The sequence below is a fragment of the Phalacrocorax carbo genome, chromosome 2 (genome assembly GCF_963921805.1).
Source record: "Phalacrocorax carbo chromosome 2, bPhaCar2.1, whole genome shotgun sequence".
Classification (NCBI taxonomy): Eukaryota; Metazoa; Chordata; class Aves; order Suliformes; family Phalacrocoracidae; genus Phalacrocorax; species Phalacrocorax carbo.
The window spans coordinates 71,074,373-71,102,282 of record NC_087514.1 but is presented as its reverse complement, the minus strand read 5'-3'; the positions used below and the strand labels follow the sequence as shown (position 1 = coordinate 71,102,282).

General features: G+C 39.6%; 1 protein-coding gene across 1 annotated transcript; it reads left to right on the top strand.

The window, feature by feature from the left end:
* The first annotated feature begins 1,990 nt into the window (after positions 1-1,990).
* Positions 1,991-25,811, top strand: SLC6A19 (solute carrier family 6 member 19). Its single transcript, XM_009502117.2, has 12 exons — positions 1,991-2,258; positions 10,737-10,877; positions 12,430-12,567; positions 13,849-14,030; positions 14,779-14,889; positions 15,654-15,766; positions 18,085-18,213; positions 19,795-19,951; positions 20,673-20,877; positions 21,481-21,640; positions 23,876-24,038; positions 25,113-25,811. The coding sequence occupies exons 1-12, from the start codon at positions 2,057-2,059 to the stop codon at positions 25,320-25,322; spliced, it is 1,911 nt and encodes a 636-aa protein (XP_009500412.1). The 5' UTR covers positions 1,991-2,056; the 3' UTR covers positions 25,323-25,811.
* The last annotated feature ends 2,099 nt before the right edge of the window (positions 25,812-27,910 follow it).

The following is a 27,910-nucleotide window of genomic DNA, read 5'->3' as shown; positions in this document are numbered from 1 at the left end:
TAGGATTATCTTCCTATAATTCAGGAGGCAGAACAATAACCCAGATGAGTTTTGAGCCCCTGGACTGTGCAGTTTGTTGCTATTGACCAATAGGTCAATGTCTTTCTGCAAAATTGGAAGTTGAAGAGCTGCAATTTGAAAGTTGTCCATATTTCACTTACAAGCGAAAATTGATTTTTCTAGACAATGGAAGTACAGTAAATGTAGTCTTTCTGGGCTTCAGCAGACCCGTTGCCACTTGACCACAACTGGATGTATTAGCTGAGCTAAATAGGAGATACAACATGAACAAAGAGCTAGGTAAAGATCTCATGATAATGGTAAGCTGTGCTAAAAGCAGAAACGGTGGTCTAATGGGAGGTTACTAATGCAGATTCTCAAGGATTGGTTTAGGAACAGTCTTTTGTCATTCTTCCACTAATGATTACGGACAAAAATAGTAGTATGTTAGTGAAATACTCACGACACAATCTCAGAAGTGTTGTGAATGATCAAAAAGTATCCTTCAGGAAGAACTGAGTAGCTCAGTGTACTGGAGTAGCAGAAACTGGCTGAAATTTAAAATATGCTTTTGGTAACTTAGAAAAAGAAGTTCTGCGGCAAGCTAGGAAATCCTTAGGTGGAACCGCCAAAGGAAAAGAAAGGTGTTGATCCAGTGGTTAATCAGGAGACAGCTCATCCATAGAACTGACAGGGTCATGAAAAAGGCAAGTGCTACTGATAGGCAGACTGATAGAGAGATTTCAAGTCAAGTTAGGGAAATATTAATACTTGAATACAAGGCACAGGGCAAAACCATCTGGGCTACCGTATACAGTTGTCTGTCTCATGGATGAAGACTTTTTTTGTACATTTTCTATTCAAGAGATAATGAGCAGCCTTCTTGGGGCATAAGAGGACTGAAGTTCTAGACCAGCCTTTTAAAGATAGGGAGTACAAAAAAGTCAAATTTGAATCAACATGATAAGGTTGCAAAGGGATGCTGTGATGTGTTCACCTTCTTTGGCAGGGTCTGGACTTACAAGATCCCTTCTAGTTCTTTATTTTGACCACTCTGTATTGTTGTATGCAATGAGCCTGTAGGGCTTAGCTGACAAAATTGTTTCTTACACCATATACTCTCTTAGATTTTTAATATATATTTTTCAGTGGCAAGTACTTACCTTTTGATAACACTGAGGTGCAAACAGAACGGTCTTGTTATGATTGTACTGAAAGAATGAGGGTGTGAGTAGCATCTCTGATATTTGTTAACCAGTGTCTCTCTTGTCTCTTTTTTATTTTTGACCAGAGTATCACAGGGTCATTGAAAAGGTGAAAGGACCTTTGATTTCAAGCCTGTTGACAAGAAATATGTTATGTTCTTCAGACCTTGTTCTGTAATGATTAGAGGCGTTAGGGTAAGCAGATTATGCTTATGATTTTAAAGGTCAGATTTTATAATCCCTTTCATTCTCCATCCTTTTTTGTCAGAGCATTTAATAAAGTTCTCTTCCAGAGAAGGAAGAACATGTTTTGGTAATTATCACAAAGTATATGATTTTGTTAAGCATACACTATGGGAAACTGAATGTGATGGTGATTCACAAGCAGTTTATCTTCCTGATAAAAAGTAGTATAAAACATCTATATTCAGCCTGAGGCCAGTGGAATCTTTTTACTTCATATTTGCTAGGGCTATATATGCATTTAAGTGAGTTTAAACAGGGGAGTGGCAAGGGGCGTTTCATAACTTTATAGGTGATTACAGTTTATAGCCAAATTATCTCCTGAATTACATTAGCTGAAATCAATGTCTTCTACTTGATGAACAGACTGTTCCATAAAACCTTGACAGATAAAGCATTAATAAGTGTCAGAGCTGACTTGGTCAATCGAATGATTTGCTGACGCTTCTTTTTACCACAAGCCTGCACTTTCAGGTTTAGTGCCAAAGGTTCACTATATATAGCTGAAGGCAGCAAATAGATGTTCTCTTTTTGCTCAGATTTCTAACTAGCTGCCTGTTTCATTATCTCCTCACTGGGGCAGCATTTTCAGTCACGAAATTTAAAATATGGTGAAGCTACAGTTGCCCAATCCTGGCCTGGAGGACAGGATACCTTCCCATGCAGAACTTGAAGTCCTTGAGAAAGAAGAGGCAAGCTCCAGACCAAAATGGGATAACAAGGCTCAGTATATGCTGACATGCGTAGGGTTTTGTGTGGGCTTAGGAAATGTGTGGCGGTTTCCGTATCTCTGTCAGAGCCATGGAGGAGGTATGTCTTTAATATGTCATAACTAACTTTGGCTCTAAACTAGGTTTAATCTCTCTTTTAGGAAACAAATAACTGAATATATTTAGAACTGGTCAGTTCCAGTAAGAACAGTGATGTTCATCTCTAGAAGACTGTTGAATGGGGAAGGTTATTTCAGAAGTTATGAACACCCTCTGAAGTCATGTACCTAGTATATTTTGTCAGTCTAAAACTAATTTTACTTTGCATACACACGTACATATAATGTATACTTAAAAATATTAATAAACTATTTGGGAATATGATTCTGTTCATGATCCCAAATGATCTTTTCATAACTGGGTTTTCACTGGTTTTGGATTGGTCTGTGTATCAGCTCTAGGGTCAGTGTGTGTATAATTTATGGTAAGAGTAACGGCAGGAAAGTAGTTAATATTAAGAATATGTTTTTAACAGTTGGTGGTGTTAAGTCATTTAAAATATGAATGTATACTATTTAGCATTTAATTTACTGTGACTTCTTAGGGTTCAGGTTAGGACTGAATGACCATATTAAAAATGTTGTTTCACTGTTTTGCTGTTTGTTTTTAAAGATGATCTTGAGCTGAACCATTGCTTGAATATTATATGACAACATAAATTTCTCATTTTCTGGCAGTCTTTTCTGCCCACTCTCTACTTGTTATCTGCATTTCACTCTGGGGTATGTGTAAAAAGTGTGTCTTCCTTTGTGATGTTTAATGTTGAAAGAAAATTTTTGGCTTAAGGAACAGTATTTCAAAGTAATTTTCATTAAATGTACAGATTGAGATGTTTAAAAATTGTTCTTCCTTGTTAGAGTAGGGACTCTGTGGTCCCCATGGGGGCCCCATGGGGAAGGCTCCATGGGGAGATGCTGGTACAGACTCAGGGACCTTTAACAACAGATGACTCAGCTGCAAGAAGAGATGCTTTTAACATTAAGATTTTCTAACATAGGCTGGTGTTTGGAGTTTGCAGTGCAAACTGAAGGTCATTTGCAGCACAGCCAAATCTTGTCACAAAAAAGTTACAAGAAAGACACAAAAAAATCAGAACCCCCTTTTCATGTGTGACAATTTTAATTTGAAAAAGTGGATGGATATATCCAAATTCGTGGCACTCATTGGCTTCTCAGGTTCTTCTACTTAGTCTTAGAAAGTGGACATGCCCTTTCCCATTATCACAATGTTATTACACAACCCCATGTCCCAGGGTTGATTTATAGGCACTTTCCTGCTTTTCTGTCGATCTTTCCTTTCCCTTGTGTTCTAGCAGTATGAAATGCAGCTGAAAAATTAACAACCAACAAACACAAAGAGCTTGGTATGGATTATGGTTTTCTGACTGATGTCAGTGAAGATCTATGCATTGCTTGTGTGGGTCTCTTAGTACCGTGTTTTAATTTATCCTTTGGTGGAATTTTTTTTCTCATCATTCTGTGGCTTGTCCTTGCTCAGGAACACTACCAAGAGTTATCCCCGGCTTCTTGCTTCCCTGGGATTCTCTCACTCAAATGTAGGAGGAAGTTGAAAGGCAGCACATAGTAAAGAAATTATGTAGCTGGCTCTGGGCTTAGAGCTACCATACAGATATGTGTCCCTGTAGCCAGACTTCCTACATTCTCTATCAGTTCTTCTGCATAACACCAAATGCTGTGACTCACATCAATACATAAGAGTGAGCAGCAATGCCTTCCCATGGTTTCTTAGGAAGGACTCCTCCCTGCTGTACAGTGCACCTCAGCCTCTTCTGGTAGGTCTAATTCCAACTCCTGCCACCACTGCCGTCCCTTCATTACAGCGCCTATTCTCCAACTTCTCCCTTCAATTAAAAAAAAAATTTCTTGCTGTTCTTTGGATGCATGGCTTTGAATTTGAACATGTGACTATCTGTACTGTAAAAACAGATCTTGAAGTTCTTATTTATGAAGATATTTTTGTGTTGAGACATTTTCTACCTCATGAGATTTTCTGGCTCCTGTATCTCTAATTCCCATTCAGCCATGTTCACAGCAGAGCAAATGCCCAATGTATATGCAGCTCTCTGCATCATCTCTGATTGCACAGACACTCTTAAGCCTGGCTTCAGATACCTGGTGATACGTATTTACTAGACATTTTGGACAAGGTTTGCCTTAGTCTTTGCCACTCAACACAGTGGCCAAGATGATCCATTCATCTTTGCATTTGTGTTGCCCACTCAGGGCCACAGATGTGCATCGCTAACAAAGTAGGGGAAAACTGCAACTTTATGCACCTTCTTCCAAGTTAACTAACAGAAAGCATACACCACACTTCTGAGTACACTGAGGAAGCTCCTTTTTCCCCTAATCTGTCCAGTGCCTTTACCCTGGATGGTGTATGTCTTCATACTTCATGTCTTCAAGATATGTCTTGAAGCTGAATCCTGGGTGAATCTCTTTTGCTGGAGATGGGGATTATGCTGCTCCTCAGTCTGTCCCTGGCATGATTATTTTATAGAGTCCTAAAGCTCGCCTTGGATACGATGGTGGATTATGGCCATGCCTTAAGAGGTAGAAAAAAATACAGCTATTTACCACGCAGTAAATATCTGCAGAGGTTGAGAAAAAGTCCTATGTGATCACATAATTAGAGGTTATCTCATAAGAAGTCATGAGACTCATAAGGCTCATAAACTACCTCATGAAAATAGTTTCTAATTTCTCAGGGTTGGCTCTACTATCTTAACTTCTTCCTTTTTGAAATATGAGTTATATGGATGAACGTTTGGAGTCATTTAGCACAGCTGAGGTCTGGTAGCAAGGGTGTAGTTAGTCAGTATTACAGCAAGGACACTCCCAAATAAGGTTGGATGTCTACCTACTTTGTGAATTAGTGTTTGCCTATTTTACATCCTTTATATCCTTTAGCCTTGTAGTACTTGGACTTCAGGGAAGGTGGATTTTTTTTCTCTGCAAATTGACTGTAGTGAAGGTAGTTAGGAAGAGAGTTTATAGATAACTCTTATTTTCAGATGTTTGAACTTAAATCTAGAATTATTTGAGGGCTACTTCTTCCTAAACACAACACTGTGATAGTGTTTTAACTCTGTGATACCCAAATACACAAAAATAAATCAGTAGCTATGTAATTTACTAACTTCTGTTGTCACAGTTTATGAGTTTGTATTTTAAAAAATGGAATATTTACCTCAGTAAGATTTAGTACAGTAAAGCACATTTTATCCTTTTCAAGTCTTAAAAGCTGTAAAATACATCATTACCACAGGCAAACTAGATTTCAATATACACACAATGTAAAAGCTACAGTGTTTGCCTCGGTGCTTTCACCAGCTTAATGAGATTGAAATTTCCTTTCATTTGATAGCTATCTCTGACATTACACGTAGCTTTTGTTTAATTTTTATTGAGCAACATGTCATTTAATCAACTGCTAAACATTTTTGTTTCATCCCTGATGAGTATTAGAAAAAAGAGAATGTATATTTAATGTTTAAACCATTGATTTAAAAAAGTCTTTAAGTCTACAGCTTGCATATGTTCTACAGTAAACCTTGCCACTGCATGAGGGAGAACTTTTTCATCTCTGTGCATGCCACTCTGAAGGAAGTGACAGTAATGACATCAGCAGTTCCTCACTGCTGCTGGTACCCTCACTACAGCTGAGGTCTAAGAATATGATACATAGTAAAACATCTCTGTCTGAAGTCTACCTGTCTTCCCTTTATGAGGAATTATGTGAAAGCAATAATTTTTTCAATTTCACATTAGAAACTTTTGAAGAGAAAGTAATAGCTATACAGATGCTCAAAACAAGTGTTATGTGTTCTGAAACACAGTACTGAAACAGGATGAGAATCTAATATCTCAGCTGTAAGGTTTTCAGACTGGAGGATTTCTCATTGTTTATATACATCTATACGGCATTTATTTTCAGATCATTGGTTTATTTGTTATGTTAGTAAAACTGTAAGAGCTAAAAAGTATTGATTTTTTTTTAATGTCCCATATAGCAGCTTTGCAGAGTCATTATCACTTATTTTTCCATTATAGCTTCTTTCAGAAAGGTTGGGGAGAAATTGAGAGAAATGGAAAAATACAGCAGAGTTGAATTTCCGATCTGGCTGTTAGAACTGAACCCTGGAAAAAGAAGAACACCAGAAAGAGAAAAAAGTGGCATACATAATAGAGAACTGTCATTTTCTTTCTCTTGAAAATATACCAATATTCCTACAGCTAAATATAGGTAGTTTTACTTATTTGTCCAGTTCTGACATGGCACACCCTGCATTTTTCACTCATCAGAGCTACCGTAATCTACATGGCTAGCCCTTCAAGCTATAAATGTTTCAGTTGTATGTGTTTGCATAGGAATATAGATTCTGTACTGCAGGTGTATATACAGACCATGTATTTTATGTCTGTGGTAGCAAAAGGGATAGACAGAGACCCACCTTCTCCATTTGTGTCCACCCCAGAACCTGAAATTTTTTTCCTGTTGATTCCAAGGTAGCAAGGAAGCTGGGAGCACACAGTTGCTCAGCACACCTTTTTCATGTGATAGGTGGCTCCATGAAGGGCATCCTTTCCACTTTCCCTGGCTGTGCAAGGAACATCATGGAGTCCCTTTTTCTGACTGCTCTGTCAAAGATGAGTCATGCATAAAGACTTCTTTTATGACATCGTGATAAAGGTACCTCTGTAAGTCTCTCAAGACCTCAAGAAATCCCCTGAGGATGACAGAGCACTCATGGCATGTCCACCACAGAAGATGGTTCAGTTCTGAGGGTCTTGCAGCAAATTTAATGCACTGTGCTGTCCACTGGGAGAGTTATAGTGTAGGGAGAGTGCTGTTGCTGAATCTTGCTGTCTTGGAGGGTGAGGCATGATTTCTACCCAGACTGCTAGAGCTGTGAGTGGAGGTGCACTTTGCGTTTAAGGGTTGCAAGAATGTCTCAAGCATGGAAGAAAATGGAGCCCAAATCAGAATATCAATCAGCCTGCTTTCTACTGAAAGTGAAAAGTTGAGACTACCTTTGAATGCTTTCTAAAGGAAATGCTTCCAGTGCTTCACAGGAAATGGCCTGACCTTCCCTCCCTCTGCTAACAGAGATGGTAACTACCCAAAAAATCTTTTCTTTGACAGGTATGATGAGAAACAAGAGGTCATAGATTGAAAGGACTATGAAGGCTGTGCATTTCCTTACACAACAAAATCTTTGACCAGGGGGAGAATTTCTAATCAAGTCCTTCAGCAATCTCACTGTGACCTGATGAAAAAAATGTGACATGTCTCCATTGGGAGCAAAGATGGTTAAGCAATGAATCTTAGCAGAACTAACTGCCAGTCCAATCTTAAGTTTCAAGAGACGATCTAAAATCACTGCAAGTCGAGTTTCAAAGGATGACAAAGACTTACCCTAAGTGCAAAAGAGGTGTACTTGGATCAGGTAGCTGTACAGATCCATCTTCTGGACTTAATTACTATTGCTGAGGAAGGGCTTTACCAGACAGAAGTGAGATTGTGGTACAGCAGAGGCCTATCTGGCATCTGAACAGCGAGGTAAAAAGAAAAGATCCAGATGGAGCAGTCATACAAACTCTGTAGGGTCAGGTTTCAGACTCTGAGGGAGTGTCTTGGGCTTAAAACAGAGAGAATGCTCTAGAACTAAAAATTGCTGGTATAAACACAATTATCTTGTCCTTATCTCATCTTGACCTCATGAGAGCTCCTGGACAGGGTGCAACAGCAGTGAAACTGTGTGCCAGCCTGACATGAGGTTGGAGCACATGACATATTTCTGGCTGCTTGCAGCTCCATGCATTGATAAGTAACTTTGTCTCTAAGAAAGGCCAGAGGCTCTGTGTGTGGAGGTTGTCCCACTGGCCCTCCCATGTAGGAAGGAAGCGATTGGTACGTAGGGGGATGGATCTCAACAGCGAGAAGGCACTCATCATGTACACAGCAAAAGTCCTGTTTTCTATGAAAGCAAGAATAAAACAGTTGGGAGAAGTGTTTTTCACAGAAATAGGGTGGGGTATCAGTAGAGAACAAACTCTTTGGAGCCAAAACTGCATGCACTGCATGGCTAATCAGATGAAGAGGGGTCCTTATGTGCACGCCTGTGCATGTCCCAGCACAGCTAAGCAAGTCCATACAGACAATGTGGGGCAAACTTTTAGAAATGCCAGAAACTGTCTGAAAGGACAGAGGGAGTCAATTCCTTGCAGTGACCAAGTCTGACACAGTTTCAGCGAATCCCAGAACCTCTGCCAGAGCTGGGTAAGGCTTTTGCATTGTCAACAATGACTCCAGGGCACAGGCAGCTGAAGAGTATATCACCATTTCTGGCATAGTTACCTTTCAGCAAGGCACGGAGAGAGGACTGCCCCATTACATCTGACATTAGTAGCTCCTGCTGTCAGTAATTTTGTAGAAAACTCTGGAGTGGTGGGAAGACAGAGGGGAATAACCTTGTTTTGGAAGTGATCCTAGTCCCTCTAAAAACTGAAACATGCCCTATATGTTTCACATGTTTGTGATGTGAAATACATATTCAGAAAGACACGAGTCAGGAAGTGATTGCTTAGCACTGATACCATTTGTGCTACTGTATCTCAGCTAAGACCACAGTGCTAAATTTGAATTTGCAGCTAGAGGAGTTCAGTTTCCTCAAATCTAGGATGGACCTCCATCCTCCATTCCTTTCTGGCACTACAAAATAGCCACTTTCCTCCAAGGTGAGGGGATCAGCTTGAGGATCCTGGATCTAACAGGTAGCCACTCCCCACTAATGCAAGGTTTTTGTTGTTGCAAGTACTACACTGTCTCTGGAAAAGGCAGTGTAGCTGAGATGTGAGAGGTGGGGAAGAAAACAAATTAGATACTGTCCTCCATGGTGATGATGTGTGTATTATCCATTTCCCAAGGAGATAGACTGACACAGAAGAAAGAGAGGAAGAGTCAGCAGAGTTGGAAGTTTAGCAAACTCTCTACAAATAACAGTTCATAATATGTCCTTCAGTTTTTCACTAATAAAGCATATATCCCCAGTTATTCTTCTGTCTCTCCTTTGAAACCTCTTCAGTTTGTCAGTCTCCATTTTTACAGTAATAGTTTTTAATGCATACAGGATGAGCTACACTGATTTTGAAAAGTGTTTAATTTTTAGTAAGAAGTTTTCATGTTGCTAAATGACATGCTTTACTGCAGTCTGAGAATATCATGTCTGTACAACTACCTTTGGCAACTGGCTTCAACAAAAAATATATTTGCTGGTGCATCAGTGATAGTCATTCAGCCTGATTGTGGCATGTGCATTTTCAAAGAGCTCAGTATTTTGAATTGCCTTTTATGTATTTAAAACTACTGATTTTTGATTAGTAAATATTAAAAACGTCCATGGAAGACAGCTGAGTAACTAGCATTACTTGAATTCCATAGGAGTGGAAAGCAAAAAGCATAGCTGGCCAATTTCATTATAATAGTGGCCACTTGATACAACAATCTTGTTTTGAGCAGACTTTGCCGAAGGACACAGAAAATGAAGACTTTGCAGTAATGATAATTTCTAAAACACTGGTGTAGACAATATCAAGAAGATGGAGCAGAAAAGCATGCAGTTCAGCTCTTCCAAAAAACATTCAACTGCCTTGAATTCAAAACTATAGTTTCCATTCTTCAAATTTCCTGATTTTCATTGCATACATGAGGAAAAAGTCAGCAGATACTCAAACCTGAACTGTTCATATACTGTTTTCAACTTTTTAAATCACTTAGATTACTTACTGCCTACGATTAGGAAGTTAAAGGCATTTTGTAAGGACAGATAACCATAATTCTAATGTGTAGCATTTTTTTAAGCATTTGACTCTGCACTTCAGTGTTACATGTTATATCCATGTCTGAGGTACACTTTGTTCAGGAAAAATTAATTTTAAAAACTTGTCCTGTACTAACCAGCCTTGTCATAATTCACATGGTTTGAACCCTGAAGTCCAGATCTCCTCTACTCAAATGTAAAAGCTGTTGAACACAGTTGCCAGGAAGTTACTGGTTATTTTATGTAGACAGCCCCAGGCTCCTGCCTAATCTTTCAAGGCTTAGTTCATTCAACTACTTCATATAATTTGCATGATTCACAATTACAAAACCGTAACCTTTTGCAGGAAAGAAAAGGAAGTCATTCCAGGAAAGTAACTCCCTTTCCTCCACTTGCAATCCAAAGGTGGCTTCTTCAAAGTTTAACCTTGGGAGTGTATAGTTTGTATTTATGTTTGTCACTTGGGAAGAATAAGAATTCCTAACTGAAACCAAATATGTAATGAAGTCCCTGCTTGGGCAATCAGGCAAAAGCATTGTTCAGAAAATGGAGATGGGTTTCCGCAAGTATGCTTACAACTCACTTGCTGTTTCAAAAGACCTCAGAACTGAAGTTTGTGCTTTATTGTAGTACTTCACTGATGGGAAACATCTTTTTTTTTCTTATCCATTTCAGGAGCTTTCATGATCCCTTTCCTGATTTTGCTAGTCCTGGAGGGAATCCCCCTGCTTCATCTTGAGTTTGCCATCGGTCAAAGGCTGAGGAAAGGCAGTGTGGGCGTCTGGAGCTCTATCCACCCTACCCTGAAAGGGGTTGGTAAGTCTGAAGAGGATACAAAAAGTCACCTGAGAAAGCACAAGTCTCTGAACTGATAACCTTAAGAGCAAAGCTTCAGGATTTTGTTCTGGTGTGCCATAAGATAGTCCAGGACTTAATCCTTTTCCCTTCTTGCTAACTCTCCATTGATAGGTCACACTAGTTATGATAAGACACTATGACAATTTTGTGTCTACGCTCCCAGGTACTATCGGTCCAGTTAAAACCTTTCTGTAATCTGAGACCAATTCCAGGCTTCAGAGGTATTTTCTGTATTATCAATATTGGCTGTTTTTACCATTAGGATGAATGTTTAAGTGTGCCAAAAAATTTGTCCTGTAACTGTTCTGTGGATAAATAATAGTTGAATCTTTGTCTAAGCTGGTCTTCCAGACTTCAGCTCCTTGAAATGTTACTTTCTTACATCTGAGAGAGGTACTATGCTGAAAGCCATGGAGAAACCATTTTGCAGAAAATACTTCTTCACATCTGTATTAGACTTCTGAGTATTCAGACACTCTATCTGACAACAAAGTAAAAGCAGCATGATGCACACAGCATTAACAACTCCACAGATATACCTCATTACACAGGAAATACAGGAGGTGCCTGAATATCAGGAAACACTGGGAGGGTGACCAAGTACTGGCACAGGTTGCCCAGGGAGGTTGTGGAGCCTCCATCCTTAGAGATATTCAAAATCTGCCTGGACAGTCCTGGGCAACTGGTTCTAGGTGGCCCTGCTTGAACAGGGGGTTGGACAAGATGACCTCCAGAGGTCCCTTCCCATCTCAGCCGTTCTGTGATTACCACACATTTGAAAGGGAAGAAACATAGCCCATTAGGACCTTTGTTGGCGTCCACTGCCTCTGTAAATCAGTCACAAAAGATATTTGTTCATTGCATTTGGATTTTTTCAAAATTCTTCAGAAGCTATAAGCCCTCAGGAGCTAATCATTAGCATCTACTGTCTGCCAGAGAAGTCACCAGAGGTTGATTACTTGGGAGCACGTGGAGAAGGACAGATACCAGCTTGAATCCTGCACCTTTTTGTGGACTGTGCCTCCTGGCAGCTATCCATCCTATACAACAAAGATTAGCCAAACACCTCTGCTGACCTCAGCAGTGACACTGTGGAAAGGGAAGGCAATCTGGGTCTCAGGCAAAATCCCAAGTCAGTTGAGCTTTGCGTGTACCCAACATCCTAAACTCCCTAGATATCAGCAGGCAAGACTGTGAACAGGATTGTGTAGTGTCCGTAGGGAGTTAGTCCATCCATGATGTTGGTTCCTAAAGGGGTGCCAACTTCAGTCCCACAGTAGTTTTAGGCTGTACAAATATGTAGGACTCATCCGTCCAACCTGTGGTAATGAATTCACAGTGATTAAACCTACATCCAAAATAAAGAGAGGAGAGGGGAAGGGCTGTAAACCATGGAATTAGGGTGGGGAGGAGAGTAGGGAAAGGTTGAGGCTCATACCATATATTTTGATATGTCTTGAAGACTAAGAGTGTTGAAGTTTACATTGTGTTCTGTTTTTATTATTTTCAGGCATAGCAGCAATGTTTGTATCCTTCCTGGTGGGTTTATATTATAACACTATTATTGCCTGGGTAATGTGGTATTTCTTCAACTCCTTCCAAGAACCCCTGCCTTGGAGTAGCTGTCCTCTCAATGACAACAGAACAGGTATATTTCATGAAATATTGTATTTTGTTGCACAGCATATTTTTCTGTTTCTAGCAATTAGCCTAACTGAGCCTCTTTCTGTAAAACAACAGTAAGGCATGGCAGTCCTGTCAGGAGCGTTGTGCTCTTTTAATGCTTGTGTTTTGTAAAAAATCACATTGTATAAAATGTGATCAATGCTTAATCTTTGAGACAAACTTTGACTTTTTATATGAAACTTCAGGGCTGATTTTGACAGATGTATTCACACAGAGAACATTCACAAAATGCAAGCCTAGTGTAAACAGTAACATTTTCCAGATTTAGACAGTGTTTCATCCATCTCTTCACCAACAGCCTTGCATTAGCCTATCGAAAAGGAAAAAAAAAGAAAGATATGCATAATCTATATGAAATACCTCTATCTCTCAATATAACAAGAGTCGGGAGTTCCTTGGAGATTGCCTGGTGACAGCAGTTTTGTTTTCCATAGTCAGCCCTGCCTAAAACTGTATGAAGCCGATTTTTCTGGTGGTTCAGTGGAGAGCTCTTCAGAGAGCTTTGCTCCCCTCCTCCCAGAATAAGTATAAAAAACCTCATATAAGGGCAGGCCAGGGCAGAATACTGCACAGGTCAGCACATTGCAGGGAGCTGAGAATCCAACCTGAGCTGACAAGACCTTGAACGATGCCCCACAAAACAGAAAGACAAAGTATTGCTGATCTGAAGGAGTTGTGGGAGGGGAGGAGCCGCCTGGCTGCAGGAAGCTACGCGCAGGTACCTGCACACCATCAGGCAAGACAGAGCAAGATGCATGGGGAAAGCCCAAAGTTGTATGGGTTTTCTTTAAGATGAGGTAGGAAGCGTACAGTCATTGAAAAACACCTGCCAAACTGCTTTTCTTCTACTAAAGAAAAAAAATATTCCACACAATACACACACATTTATGCTCAGGAATCCTCTCCACACTTTCTTTGGCACAAGAGGCTTCTAACCTTGCTTTTTTGTAGGTAAAAAGAAAAATCATAAAGGTAGAAGAGTCTCTGAGTGAGCTTCAAAGATTTCATCTGCACGGTTGAATTAATAGAAATAACAATAAAATCTGTATTAAAATCCCTGTTAAATTGTTCTCTTTTAAATCTCTCATTTTTTCCATGAAACCATCTTCTAGGAATCTGAAATTTGCCAACAACAAATTCATTGGCTTTAGGTGGTATAATTTAGAACACTGGTGTTTACTATTTAACTTCTTTTTCAAGTAAATAAAAGACATACAGAATAAAAACCATTTTGTGCTTACAGATTACATAGAAGAGTGTGCCAAGAGCTCACCTGTAGATTACTTCTGGTACAGAGAAACACTGAACATCTCCACTTCCATTGACGATTCAGGCACTATACAGTGGTGGCTTTTGTTATGTTTAACATGCGCATGGGGTGTACTGTACGTGTGCACAATCAGAGGCATCGAAACAACAGGAAAGGTACTCTGTTTTGGTTTTTTATTAGATGATATTCATTATGCTGTTGTGATTCCTTATTCATACGGTGTTAATCACACTGTAGAAACTGCCTGTTTCTTGAGCAAAAGAATGTCTAAAGATTTGTGTGTCATCACTGGGACTGCTTTTTGAAGGTGGGAGCTGTTTGAAATGGAATTTAATTTGATTTGATTTGATGTGACATGTGGAGATCTTTGTGAGCAATTCAGCTTTCTTGTCCTTATAGGTGCTAGTGAAACGTTCTTTAGGTATTACAACCTTAATATTAATATAAACTTCAACGCAGAATTGAAGGACTCTGCCTTTTTGCTATGGCTATTCTCAGATTTATTTGGGTTTGTTCTAGTCCTTAATATTATCCCTCTAAAAAAAGTGACCAATGTTCTTCTGCCCAGCAAAGCCCTGAGAGCCCATCCTTGCATCAGCAGCATCAACCTGATCTCAAACTGTAGATTATTTTTTATGCTGCTTTTGAATGATCTGAGTTGAATTTCAACAATGACAATTTGCCCTAAATAGAGCACTATAACTGTAAAAATGTTTATTATCAAAATGTACTGCATATACTGTTTTTCTTGAATATAGTTTCTGTAGTACGCTAATTGTGACTTGCTTGAAACTTGCCATTATTGTTATTCACAGTACCTTGTTTGTCCCCCTCATTTCAGTGCTATTTTTATTCAAGTGTTCTGTTTTATTTAAATGTTTTATCTACATGCTTCTTGTGCAGGCTGTGTATGTAACATCAACTCTTCCATACCTTGTGCTTACCATTTTTCTAATACGTGGCTTGACACTGAAAGGATCAACCAATGGAATTGTGTATCTCTTCACCCCTAATGTAAGTCACTGCATGGTTCCTCCCGTATTGAAACACGATGTAGTTCTCTCTGTAATTAACAACCGATTCAAAATTGATCCCTCCATTGGTGCTTTTCTAACTATCCCCCAGTCACCTTTAAAATCTTGATTCTGGGAGGTGAATCCTTTGCAATGGATGTAAAATACAGATATACACACACATTCTGTCTCTCTCTCTTCACCCCCCATCAAAATCTGTTATAAAAAATTGAAGTATCATCACAGAGCAATGCAATGGGGTTGCCATAAGGGGGCTTGCTTTCTTTACCTGTTTTCTAGTTAAGGAAGAGTCTAACTTTAAAGCAGAAATAGTCCAATTGGGAGTAGAACCCATCTACTCAGTATGGCTTTATGGACAAACCACCTAAGAGAACGGTTTAACTATAAAACACTTTTGAAACAAATTTAAAAGGGGTTTTAGTTTCCATGAGAGGACCTCTGAATGGTCATTATTAATGCTAAATAGTAAACACCTTTTCTGGAAACAGGCATGGCAGCTGTCAGCTATGGAAAGTAGTTTGTTTATCAATTTTCAAAATACATGTAGAAAACGTACATATAGATTTTCTTTTTGAAAAAAAAAAAGTAACTTTGACAAAGTTATTGACCTATTTGTTAACATTCTTCAGAAATGGTGACTTCTGCATGGTTAATGTTCTTGTTTTAATTGTTGTTTTAAATCCCTCATATTGAGTCTAAATAGAAATGTTGCATATGCTTAAAGCTGTATGTCTGATGCCTCAGGTTACCGAGCTGGCTAACCCAGTGACGTGGCTGGATGCAGGTGCTCAGGTGTTTTACTCTTTCTCCCTGGCCTTTGGAGGCCTCATTTCATTCTCCAGTTACAACTCTGTTCAGTAAGTAGCTGGGCAAAAGCCAAATTTTACATTAATATTTGATTCTTTCAAATGAAGCATGTCCACTTCTGCCCTATCATTACACAGTAATTACTTGGGACAAGGACGCCATCCCCTCAGCTGTGTAAGGCACATCTCTGACTGATCCTGGCTCTCCCAAGCCAAGATTTCAGGTCCCAGTGTTGGCTGATTTGGTGCAGAAAGACATGGTAGTGCAGGCTAGAAGGAAGGGGACTGGATGCCTATCACCAGCTGACCAGCAGGAGATTCCTTTGCAGGAGTGCTCAAATGCATGGCGTTGCTCTTTGTCCTCACACTGTCGAGCTGGCTGACAATACGCACATATCAAAGCAATTTTCAGACCCCATTTTAAATCTTCAGCCTAGAGATTAGAAGGTATGTCCAGGAATTTTGAAATTCAAATTCAGTTCCTACCTTTATGTATGCAGTGGGGCCAGGAAGAGAAGGAGTACAAACTCTCATCACCTAGAGAATGATCCAGTCAGCAAATTACACAGTGCTGTATTCTACACTCACCCTCCCAAAATATCAGAGCAACAACCAGTGCCTCTTACTTCCACCCCTTCAGCACTGTCCTTTTTAAAGACAAACTGCAGCATTCTCTGAACCTAATATTTTTGATAAATATCTCTGAATTAAGTTTTGGTTATCCGGTTTGATCATGCATTCAGAAAATAGTGTTTCAGTTTTGGCTCAGGTTCAACCACACCACACCAGCATTTCAGCCACTGATGTAATTCCCTGCCACCACTCTTGATTTCAGATATTTTTCAAAAGTTCATCTGGAACTTTTGGTGCCTGCGCATCTCAGTGTGAGGTGACAAGCCCCGCTTCAGGTCCAGGTCAATGTTCCCACAACCATGAGAAGCAGGGCTGAGAATGTTCTACATCCTTCCAAAAGACCCAGAGAAAAGGAGCAGTGTCCTCCTTTTCCAACACACAGGGCTGTGGCACCAGGCCATGTTCCTTCAATTCTCAGTCATTCACGACTTAAGGAGGAAACTGCAGAAAATAATGAAAATCCCATGGACATAGAAGAAAAAAACCCATGCAAATACCATAGTGTTACTCTGTGGTGTTGGACAACCTGCAGTCCAGCACCAGCTGGACCAGGTGTGAATGACTCTGCTCCCAGATGGTTTGGGATTATAAACATCTCAGGAAATACCATGAGGTTTCAATGCCATCAAAGATTCACTCATTCATAACCAGGAGGAGCTTGAGCATCTTACTTTCTCTGAAGGGATAAAATATTTTTATCAAGCCTGTCATTGAGAATCTCATGTTACACAGAAAAATCTGACACAAGAGTACAGCAAGGAATTTCAGTTTGATGCCTTCCACCCACTAGAGACCTCTTTGCAATGTTATAAATGAGGAAAGGCCACAGTGTCACAGGGCTTGGCTGGACAGGGTTGTCTTTCCTCTCCTCTTGAAGGTGATCAGAAAATTACATATGACAACATCATGTTAATCTCAGTAGTCCTCTCTTGCCCAAGGGTAACACAATATCTAGAGCTTTACAGCCTTCTCATAAAATCATTAACTAATTTAATATTGATTCTTTATCTTCTCTCTCAGATGAAAGCCTTTTTCTGGCTCTGTAATTTTTTCATCTTAGCACAGACATGCTGGCAAGGGCCCACAGCAGAGAAGTCTCTACAAAACAGTTTAACTTTCACAATATAATATCTTGTCTGTCTGACCTTATCAGCACAACGTTCCATCGTATTTCCAAAACTTGAGGAGGTTTTGAACCGTCTTCTGTCCAACAATCAAACAGAACTGTTCCCAAGTGCTCTTGGCTACTGCATCTTCATCATACTAAAGTGCTATGGAAACTTGTGGTCACTTTTGCCTTCTGACTGTCCAAATCCAAACCCAGATCTTTCGCCTTGCAGCAGAACACCCCAGCAGCTAAGCTACAGCTTATGCCAATGTGTGTCTACACACATGCATGCAGTCATGAGAAGGTGTTTCATGAAGAACATGAAAGGCCCTTTACATTTTACTTTCCATAAGCCAGACATGGAAACAACTCATGCACTTGTTCCTAATGAATAGGATTATTTGGGGCGGGAGGAAGAGGGGAAGCATAGCTATTAAACTGCTTAAGGCACCAAGTTTTAATTCACTAAATCTATCTTTAACAGCTGTACCTGTATATTCTTAGAGAACACACTGATGTACTTATGTGTCTGTAGACTGATTTTTGTTGGTCTTGGTAGCCAGTTTTTAGTATCTATTTTAGAAATGTGTTTGAAATCCTTTTCTTTTTCCATCTCTTTGAATTGCAGCAATAACTGTGAGAAAGATGCCCTGATTATCTCAGTGATCAATGGTTTCACATCCGTCTATGCAGCAACTGTCATATACTCCATCATTGGATTTAGAGCCACAGCAAGATATGATGACTGTTTTGACAGGTATTGAAAAAAAAAAAGGTCAATACTGAAGTTATTGAAAAAAACCTCCAGAATATACAGGTGGTTGTTTGGCTGAGGCAGCTTTGTTAGCCTGATGATAATGGATTTATTATTCCTGAACAATTGCAGCTCCAGACCCACATGGTATCAGACCACTCATTGCTTCAAAAATTTTATATCATGTGGTATCAACCCCATAGGGAGTGATAATTATTTGAGCCACCTTATTTCCTAGATAGGTGTGGTGTAAGCAACCGTATTTTACATTCCCTGATTTTTCCAAAAGATATTTCCAAAAAGTAACAAGGGAGGAAAAGGATATTCTGTATTTTAATGAGCTTTTTTGAAACAGTTCTTTCAAATATAACTGCAGCTTATATAACAATTCCTATTTATGTAAAGGTAGATTTCGTTCATGATACATTATTTCACTAAAGCATACTAAAAGATCTATAGTTTTAGAGGTAAATGTGAAAAATTAATCATTTGCAACAATGGATATAAAACAATCTGAAGGAGTGTTTACTTAAGTGGATAAGGCAAGCTTCAATAAAACAGATTCTGTGAAAAAATGGACTTTACATCACATACTTCAAAAACAAACAAATAAACAAAGGATACTAGGCTGTTGCTCCTGCTATTTCTACTACGGTTGTCAAATTTCTACTATGGATGTCAAATCCTCAAAGGCCTCCTGACATAGTGGCCAAACTATGCAGTTCTGCCTTGGAGATCAGTTGCAATAGGCCACTGAAAGCACTGCCCATTTTAAGAAAGCTCCCTGTGACCAGGCGGTTCGGACAGTCCTGCAGAGTCCTGCCCACAGCTGGATCACAGTGTAAGCACCTCAGGTACTTCTGGTGACACTGTGTACAACGTTGGGAAATTACCCAAATTAAATTCTTCCCATTAGATGAAGCTCTACCAACCACTGGAAAATTGTCTAGACACTCTGAAATAAACAAACAAACAAACAAATAAATACAAGCAGAATTTGCAGTAACTGATGCCTGCTGAGCTGACATATGGCATGAATGTAACTTACCCCGGTCCCTGTGTCAGCTCTGTATTTAGGTTGCCTCATGGAGAGCTTAAATGCTTAGGTCTCATCAGAGGTACCTAATTTTACATGAGCAATTCAGACTCCCTTCTAACTGGGGCTGCCAGGCCCCGCAGGTTCCAGTCAAGTTCCTCCACATCAGCTGTAAAAGTGCATGATACATAGCTGCAGGCACCTTACATGTTCCCAGAAGCTGCTGAGTGTGGGAACTGGTGCCCAGCGTGCAGTGCGAAGATGGGCACCTAACTTTGGCACGGGTCCCTAGAGTGGCCATCCATTTAGCTGTCGTATGTGCCATGAAAGAGAGTGTCAGACTCACCTTGGAAAAAGAAAGACTTGCACATGCACAAAACTGCTGAACTTCCCAGTTTCAAAATCTGATCTTGAGCAACAGAAACATTGCTTCCTTTGAATCTTTATAGAAGACATCATGCTCTTAATAACTTGCTTGATGATGAAAATGAATCCTGAGGATGCTTACAAATAAATAATTTCAATTTACTTGTATTTCACTTCTTCAGAAATATTCTTACTCTGATGAATGCATTTGATTTGCCAGAAGGCAATGTAACCCAAGATAACTTTGAACAAATGCAGCAGCTATGTAACATGACTGATCCAACAACTTTTGCAAGCCTGAAGTTTGAATCCTGTAATCTGGAAAGTTTCCTGAATGATGTAAGTTTATCCCCCTGACTCATATCGATACCATAAATATGGTAGGAATGCATAGTAATTTTGTAACGACATAATGCTTTGGCCTCTGAGGTCGTTGGTTCTTTATATATTTCCACTGATTAACTGCAATTGGCTTGGAATGCTCTTGGACTGAAGAATTACTTTTGTTTACCTCATTTTGCTTTTGAAGACTGTTTAATTCTGCTGAAAAGTTTTGGCAATCTGTCAGACTAGTAACTAAAACCACAGGTGTTGTAAGCTGACCTCATGTACTTGGAAAATAGCAGTAGGTATTCCTCTGGAACTAGCTGGTTGCAGCTATGGTGGGACAAGATTGCTAGGGAAGAGACTCCCAGAGCAAGGAAGCAGCTGGAGCTTCCTTGCTCTGCTGGAGCAGAGTGTTGCAACAGAGAAAGAATGGACCTTGACACCGGGGTGGAAAAGTTACAAGAAGAATAAATTGGGTGCACCCTTTTATTTTTTGTTAAAAAGGTGGTGAATTACAGATGAACTACAGAGGTGCCCATAAAATTCCATGAAATAGAATTTGTATTATAATTACACTAAATATACTGCTGCATTAGGAGGTGTTTGTGGAAACAAAAAACCTAAGTGTTGTGGTATGGTGTAGCATACACCCAATCTAGTGAATACCACTGTAAATGTAAGTGCTGCACGATTTTAATGAGCCTAATCTTGGAGCTTCTGAAATCTTCCACAGGGAGTTGAAGGAACTGGCCTAGCCTTTATTGTTTTCACTGAAGCCATCACCAAAATGCCTGTCTCACCTTTGTGGTCCATTCTCTTCTTCATCATGCTCTTCTGCTTGGGTTTGTCATCTATGTTTGGAAACATGGAAGGTGTGCTTGTACCTTTACAAGACCTTAAGATTATACCCCCCAAAGTGCCTAAGGAAGTTGTTACTGGTAAGTACTTTTTTAGAGACAAGTGACCATCCCCCTCCCCAGGAAATAGCTTGCATGCTGAAAAATCATCCCACCGCCCATCTACTTTCTGATCTGGCCTGGTCCTAAGACTCCTAGATAACCTAATGAAGGTTTTCTCATGCCCCCCACTGGGGCAGCTCTTGTGAGGTTCCCTCTGAGCCTGCAGACAGCTGCTCACTCCGTGGCTTGCCTGTCAGCCTGCTCATGATGATCATCATCTCCTCCATTGGGAAGCTGGAGGACCCGAGTCCTCCACCCAGGCAGGATTTCTCTCAGTGCAACATTCTCCCACTGACTAGGAGGAAGAGGACCTGTTTCCTCTCCTGAGCTTTCTCCCATTTTCTTTGCAGCATCTCCCACCTGTGCAATGACGGGAGAGTTTTGCCATTTTGCCTGCATAGTAACAGGCCTTCTCAGAGTACCATTAAAAAATACAGTGGTAATCTTCAGGCTGCAACTGAATTAAAAGTTATTTATAAAGCTTTCTAGCTACCGGGAAAATATCTTACTTTTTTTTCTTTTGGTTTCTTTGCCTAAATGTGCTGTTGTTTTTGTTTTGTTTTGGTTTGGTTTTTTCCACAGGTCTCATTTGTGCAGGATCTTACTTGCTAGCTTTTATTTTTGTGCTGAATTCTGGTAATTACTGGCTGGCTCTGTTTGACAGTTTTGCCGGATCTATTCCCTTGCTAATAATTGCATTTTGTGAGATGTTTTCAGTCGTCTACATTTATGGAATAGACAGGTATGATATACAAGTTAAACATTACAAGAAACTAGTGCATATATCGATTAGTTGTGTATCTGCAATCTTGCTACATCTTGGTGTATGAATTTCTGTTATAGAAATCACTGAAATTATGCAACCGCAATTTAGGGTTACTTATATGATTAAGGTTTCTAAAACAGATCCCCCCAAAAATGCTTTGCTAAGAGTGCAGTGGGGATTTTTATTTGTACATTAAAGCTTTCCACTTTATTGATACATTATAATAGAGAATGCTCTGTAACAACCAGCTAAAATAAACACACCCCTAAGATACTGCAAGAAAATATTAAGCATTAGCAAGTGTCCTAGAGTATAATAAGCGCAAATAATTTATTTTTAAAGTTGGCATCGGAAAGTACGTATTTGTAAGTTACGTAAGTGCCACTATAGCTCATTTACATTTTAAATATGGTGATGTTTATAATAAATCTTCAGAATAATTGCATTAAATATTTAATTAGCAGAAGTACAAGCACATTGGCACTAAGCTGAGAGTTCAAAACAGAGGTATATCCCGGGCATGTTTAAAGTGAATGCTAAATGATGCTGTCCAAAGCAGGAAACTCCAGGCATGCTGCAGATATTGTTTCACAGCAGAATGCAAATCCAAGGCTACTGAGATATGTTTTTAGCTGATGATTCAGGACTTTATCAGTTGTAGCAGTGAGTAATTATCTTATCAACTTTCTAGAGATGTAATAAATCAAATTTTGCCGTATTTCTGTTCATAACTAATATCTAAGAAATACAAAAGAAGCGTGGGGACTTCAATCATCCATAGGTTTTCCCTGAACCTGTGCCAGACCCTCCAGCTGTGCTGCTCCTGGTGATGGGGTGAATGCCCTTGTGGCCCATTTTCCCATGCTTAGGGTTTTATATTACCTGAAGAGGCATGAATCAACTTAGGTAAACTAGAAGAGCAGAGAGAATACCCTAGAGAAAGAAGGCTTATTTTAATTTCTTAACAACAGGAAAGTCTGCTTGGTCACTTTTCCTTCCCTTTAAAATCTCAGAACACTTTACGAAGTCAAAATAAAACTATTCCCAGGACACAAACATGGGCTGAGGCCACAGAGAGGTGGGGACTGATTCAGAAAAGAACTTCACACCAAACTTTCATGTTCCTGGCCAGTACACATCACTATAGCCCTCTCTGAGTACAAAGCTTATCAGGGTTGCCCAGAAACCACTCCAGATGAGTTTCTGTGACCTTTTTCTGAGAAAGGGTCACTGGTAAAATGGCTCTCCTGCTTGAAGGAGAACCTGCATGTTATCCATGACACTCACATGACCAACACCTGGATGTGCTCTGCAGCTGGGACACGGGGCTCCACAGCATTTTAAGAATGATACCTAGATCTTAGCAGTTAGGAATAAAAATATAAAATAAATATATGTAGTAACTGAGACCAACTGAATAGTCCCATCAAACTTATCTCCATAGGATACTCAGGAAAGCAAGACAAGACGACTAGCAAGAGAAGCCCCAAACTTCCAAAATTATTACCTTTTAAGGAATGTGTGTACATGATGCTGCATCATATGTAGAGACCATGAATTGGTTCAGGACTGATGCAGACAGTATCACTATCAATGCAGGAATTGTGTATTCTTGTGGAGATATTTTTGCCACATTGCCCACTCCATGCTCTATGAATAACCCAAATAACACATTTTTAGGTGTTCTTAATAATGTGTACAGTTAAATATAATTTCATTCTTCAACCTGAGAAAAATTTTAGAAATCCAAATTAAGCAAATGTTATGTATAAAATCTAATTTTTAAAATTACTCCAATTTGCTTTTGCTCTTTTTAAATACTTTGTCATTCCTTTAAATTTACGCAGCTCTGAGATGATTACAAAAAAATCATGAAACAATACTGCAGTGTGTTATAGGGAAGGTCCATCTGCACTGACTCTTTTGTGTCAAAACTATTTCACATATGTTTTGCAGACTTCTTGAATAAAGTACATTTCCAAAAATAATTTTCCTGACTTAGTTTTGAGAGCTATGAGTTAAAAACTTCTAACATAGTTGCAACTATATCTGCCTCAATTTGAACCACTTACGTCTAACTCCTGATGTTGTCATCAATCCTCATTTCACACTGACATTAGCAAAGTCCTGGGAAGAAAAGCTAGTTTATGAGCAGGGACTCTTTGATCCTGACCGATTTTACTGTCCTGAACTTCCTGGTTTTGTTTCCAGGTTTAACAAGGATATTGAGTTCATGATTGGACACAAGCCCAATATTTTCTGGCAGGTTACCTGGAGAGTTATCAGTCCTCTCATTATGCTAGTTATCTTCTTCTTTTATTTTGTGGTGAAAGTCAGCGAAGAACTGCTCTACAGCATTTGGGACCCTAGATATGTAAGTATATAAAACCAAAATATTCCTTTAGAATTATTTTATGTATTCTTCTTTAATGTAAGAGTCATAGTCCGTTATATTAATCTCCCATCTGAAACAGCTTTCTCATAAAAAACTTACTACAAGACATAAAGTACTAACAAAAAGTAACTCATAGAAAAATAAGTCCTAACTTCAGCTGTGATGCCTGCAACTGGTTTATAGTGACACGTGAGTAGCTTTTCAGGAGTAGGCAAAACCAAAACATTAGTCCAATTGTCGGGCAAGGCTGAAACAGATGGCAGTTCCCCAGTAGGGATTATAGAAGATCTGGAAATGTCACAACCTTTCTATGTTGATGAAGGACCAGATTTGTGAAGCCATTTTGATGTTGCGCTTACTTCTGTGTGCATTTAAAATCACAGAACTACAGTATTGCTGGTTCCTCATCACTGACAGAAGATATTAATATTAATATCCAGATATCTTATTTCCTCTTCCAAATACACTGGAATTATTTAAATTATAATTGCAGCAATACGTTACCTACTTTTCCTTTCCCTGCAGAATAAAAACAGTCATGCAGCACACTTAATTTGTAAAGATGAATCGTTATTTTCATAACAGAGACAGAAAGGGAGAGAAAGAAAGAGGGGAAAATGGGACTGCCGCCTTCTCTCCTCCTTGGAAACCTCACTTCCTTCTTAATAATGTTTCAGGTCTCCCACACCCTTTGATTTCAGCCTTCCCACCCAAAGGCTGTTTGGCCACCAAGCCCCGGTGGCCTGCGAGCCACCCCAGCCCCACACTCTTTTGTTCCCAGGAAGCATGTCAGGAGCAGTCCCACCAGTCTCACTGGCTCTTGCTTTTTTCATGTTATCTTCTTTCCATCGCTTTTAAGTAAAAATAAGTCAAAAACAGCTGAGACTGCGAACCCTTGAGCTGGAAACTGCTGTGGAATTGGCAAACCATTGTGTCATTGGGGCCAGCTACTGTTCTGATTACATTTTTGATCTGTTGAATTATTGAATGTGTCCATGTCCCCCAGTATTTATTCCTCACAACTTTCTACAACATGATTGTTTGCTCTTTCAGGAGGAGTTCCCCAAAACACAGAAGATTGAATATCCCAGTTGGGTGTATGCTATTATTGTAATCCTCGCTGGAGTGCCTAGTTTGTCCATCCCTGCCTTTGCCATCTACAAAGCAATCAGAAATTTCTGTAAGAAAAAGAATGACCGTATGGGCCTTATGATCTCCACATCTGAGACTTCTGTTAACGGAAACTTAAAGAATTCAGCATAAAACCATTTTAAAAATGTGGAAGAATGCTTTGTCAGGGAGAAAAGTAAAGTTTGGGGTTTTTTTAAAAAGAATCTGGAGTTAATTTTATTTTCATAAAAGGATAACTGTGTGTTGTTTCCAGGTAAACATTTGTTTACTTAACAATGCAATGCACTGTGAAGGGTTAATGGCTTGGATCCTGGAAGCAAAACAACCACATTTGGAAGTGATTGGGGCACCAGGCCAAATCATTTGTCCTCCTTCTGGTTTTGAAGCCAGCTTGTTTGAAACTGGGTTGCAGTCCCCTGTTTGGGGATGCACTGCGCTTGACATGCCATAAGTGACTCTTCCATATGCAGGCATTCAGTTGGCTGACCAATGTGAAGGGTAACTTAATACTGACTTCTCTTGCACATTAAATTGTTTTTACTTTATATGCCACTGTGTTGCACAAAGCCACCAATATTATGTCTCATGCAGAAGTTTAAAATATTTAATAAAAACATTTCTGAGAATAACAGTTTGATTAATTTATAATTCCAGATATTTTATTAATTGCCTATTACATCCAAGTTCCCAGCAGACAGCACTGCTTTTGCTGATGACCAAAGAGGTAATCTTGCAATGGGGCAGCAGCATTTCAGGAAATGGCAGCATCTGATTTCTCTGGCACCCATGAGCAAGGGGTGCGCCGCTTGTCTGGGAGGTCCATGCCAATGGGGGATCCAAGGCACCGAAGTGGTGCAAAGCTTCTTGCCCTCATCTGTCCCAATCAAGGTGCGTGGCTCTAGTCTATGTACACACAGATGCATGCACTCGCACACCACCCTTACAACTTATTTCAAGCTTCTAACTTCCATGTGACCCAGAGGAGCTCAATCAGGAGTCCCATTCCTTACGTGGTCACCGGAAAGAGAAAGGGGCACCATTAGGGCACCCAGGCTGAATGCCAGAAGCAGACAGCGTAAATGTCCCCCTCTGGATAGATGGTCCCTTTCATCCAGCTGTCCCTGTACATAGGAAACACATTTGTATCACTTTGCAGCTCTTCCTGTACTTACCTTTTAAGACAAGAATTGACCCAATTTATACCCTGACACTCACTTATAATCAAAATACTCTTTTACAAGAAATAGGGATATTAGGTTATATTTACTCCAGAGTGAATCTTTAGAGTAGTATGTCTGCTCTAAAAAGAGAGTAAAGCACCAGGCATAGTATGTGTACTTGAATGATTAATTTGCATTCCAATTTCTTTTTTTTTTTTAATTATTTGAATGTAAGCAATTATTTGAACTATTTAAAGATATTATTCTGTAATTGGAAAAACAATTTTTATCAGGTCTTCCTGCTGAGAAAAAGCTCAGCCACTGAGAATGAGTAAAACCAAGTTTGAAGTGGTCAGCTGCAGGTGGCAGGTATGGAAATCAGTGTTGTTGCTAGAACAGCGCCAGCACAGCACAAGGCATCTCCCAACCCGAAGCACAGCAGCAGCGGGGGCAACGGTGGTGGGTTGTTAAAGTGCTGCCAAACCATGCTGTGTGCACCGATTCGTGCGTGCCCTGTGAGACATCCTGGTAAGGGGCTGGGAAGTTGAGTTGCTCCACCTACGGATCTGGGTATTTGCAGAGCTGCAAGCAGATGAACTGTACTTACATGGTGAGACTTGTGTAGCCTAGATGTGAAATTGGCTTCTGGTTGGATGATCTGCAGCCTGACCATATTTGTATGCTTACCTGCAGAGCAGGGCTTTTATTTCTCTCTAAATATTTTTTGGGAAAAAAACCCATCCATCTTCACTTAGATACTCTTCCCATTTCAAAAAAGGGAATCCAGACATAAAGTGTTGATTTACTGAGGCAAGTAAGCTGACTGGCTGATCTGTTTAGTGTGGAGTGAACTGATTTGGTGTGCAAAATAGCAAAACCCTGGTACAACTGAAAGGCACCAGAAAAACATTTTCACATACTTTCAATTGAAGGAAAGTATTCAGCTCTTGCATTCTTCAGTAACTATTTAATGAACAATAAAAATAGCCACTTGGGATTCATTGACAGGTGGGAAGTGATTAACCTGTAGCAGTTAGGGTGAAAACGGACCAAATTCTAGTGTTTGAACATACATGGTCCAACTGTTCTTGCTTTGTTTTTAATTTACTTTTTGCACTTACAAAAGATGTCTTCATTCATTTACCTCTATTAACAAACTAAGAAAGGAAACGGCAACACTCTATTCACAGATTTTTCGAAGTATTTTTCAATTTTAATGAGTCCGCTGTAAAGGTTTCTTTTTAATTATATTCAGCGTCACACTTCTCTGAAAGTATCTGAGAACAGAAGGAGAACAGAAAATAAAAACCTGTTTGATCCCAAGTTACCCATTAACAACATATTCCCAAGTTCTCTAACTATAGAAGGAGCTGCAAAAAAGTGGAGTGGTGACTCTCTATATAATAATAATTCCTGGTTTTGTCTTTAAACTACAACTTTGGCAACGACAGGTTCCTTTGCATCACGTAAAAAGAAAGCTCCACCTCTTTTTCCAGGATCCTCCAGCCACCCCATATAAAACCTGTAGGAGAGACAGGTTTTGAAGCATCTCTCCATTTA

Bases quoted from the DNA above. Each gene is read 5' to 3' on its own strand.
- SLC6A19 (XM_009502117.2), top strand. From the start codon at position 2,057: ATGGTGAAGCTACAGTTGCCCAATCCTGGCCTGGAGGACAGGATACCT. The intron at 10,878-12,429 runs GTAAGTCTGAAG...TATTATTTTCAG, and splicing joins CCCTACCCTGAAAGGGGTTG to GCATAGCAGCAATGTTTGTA. The intron at 19,952-20,672 runs GTAAGTTTATCC...AATCTTCCACAG, and splicing joins TGGAAAGTTTCCTGAATGAT to GGAGTTGAAGGAACTGGCCT.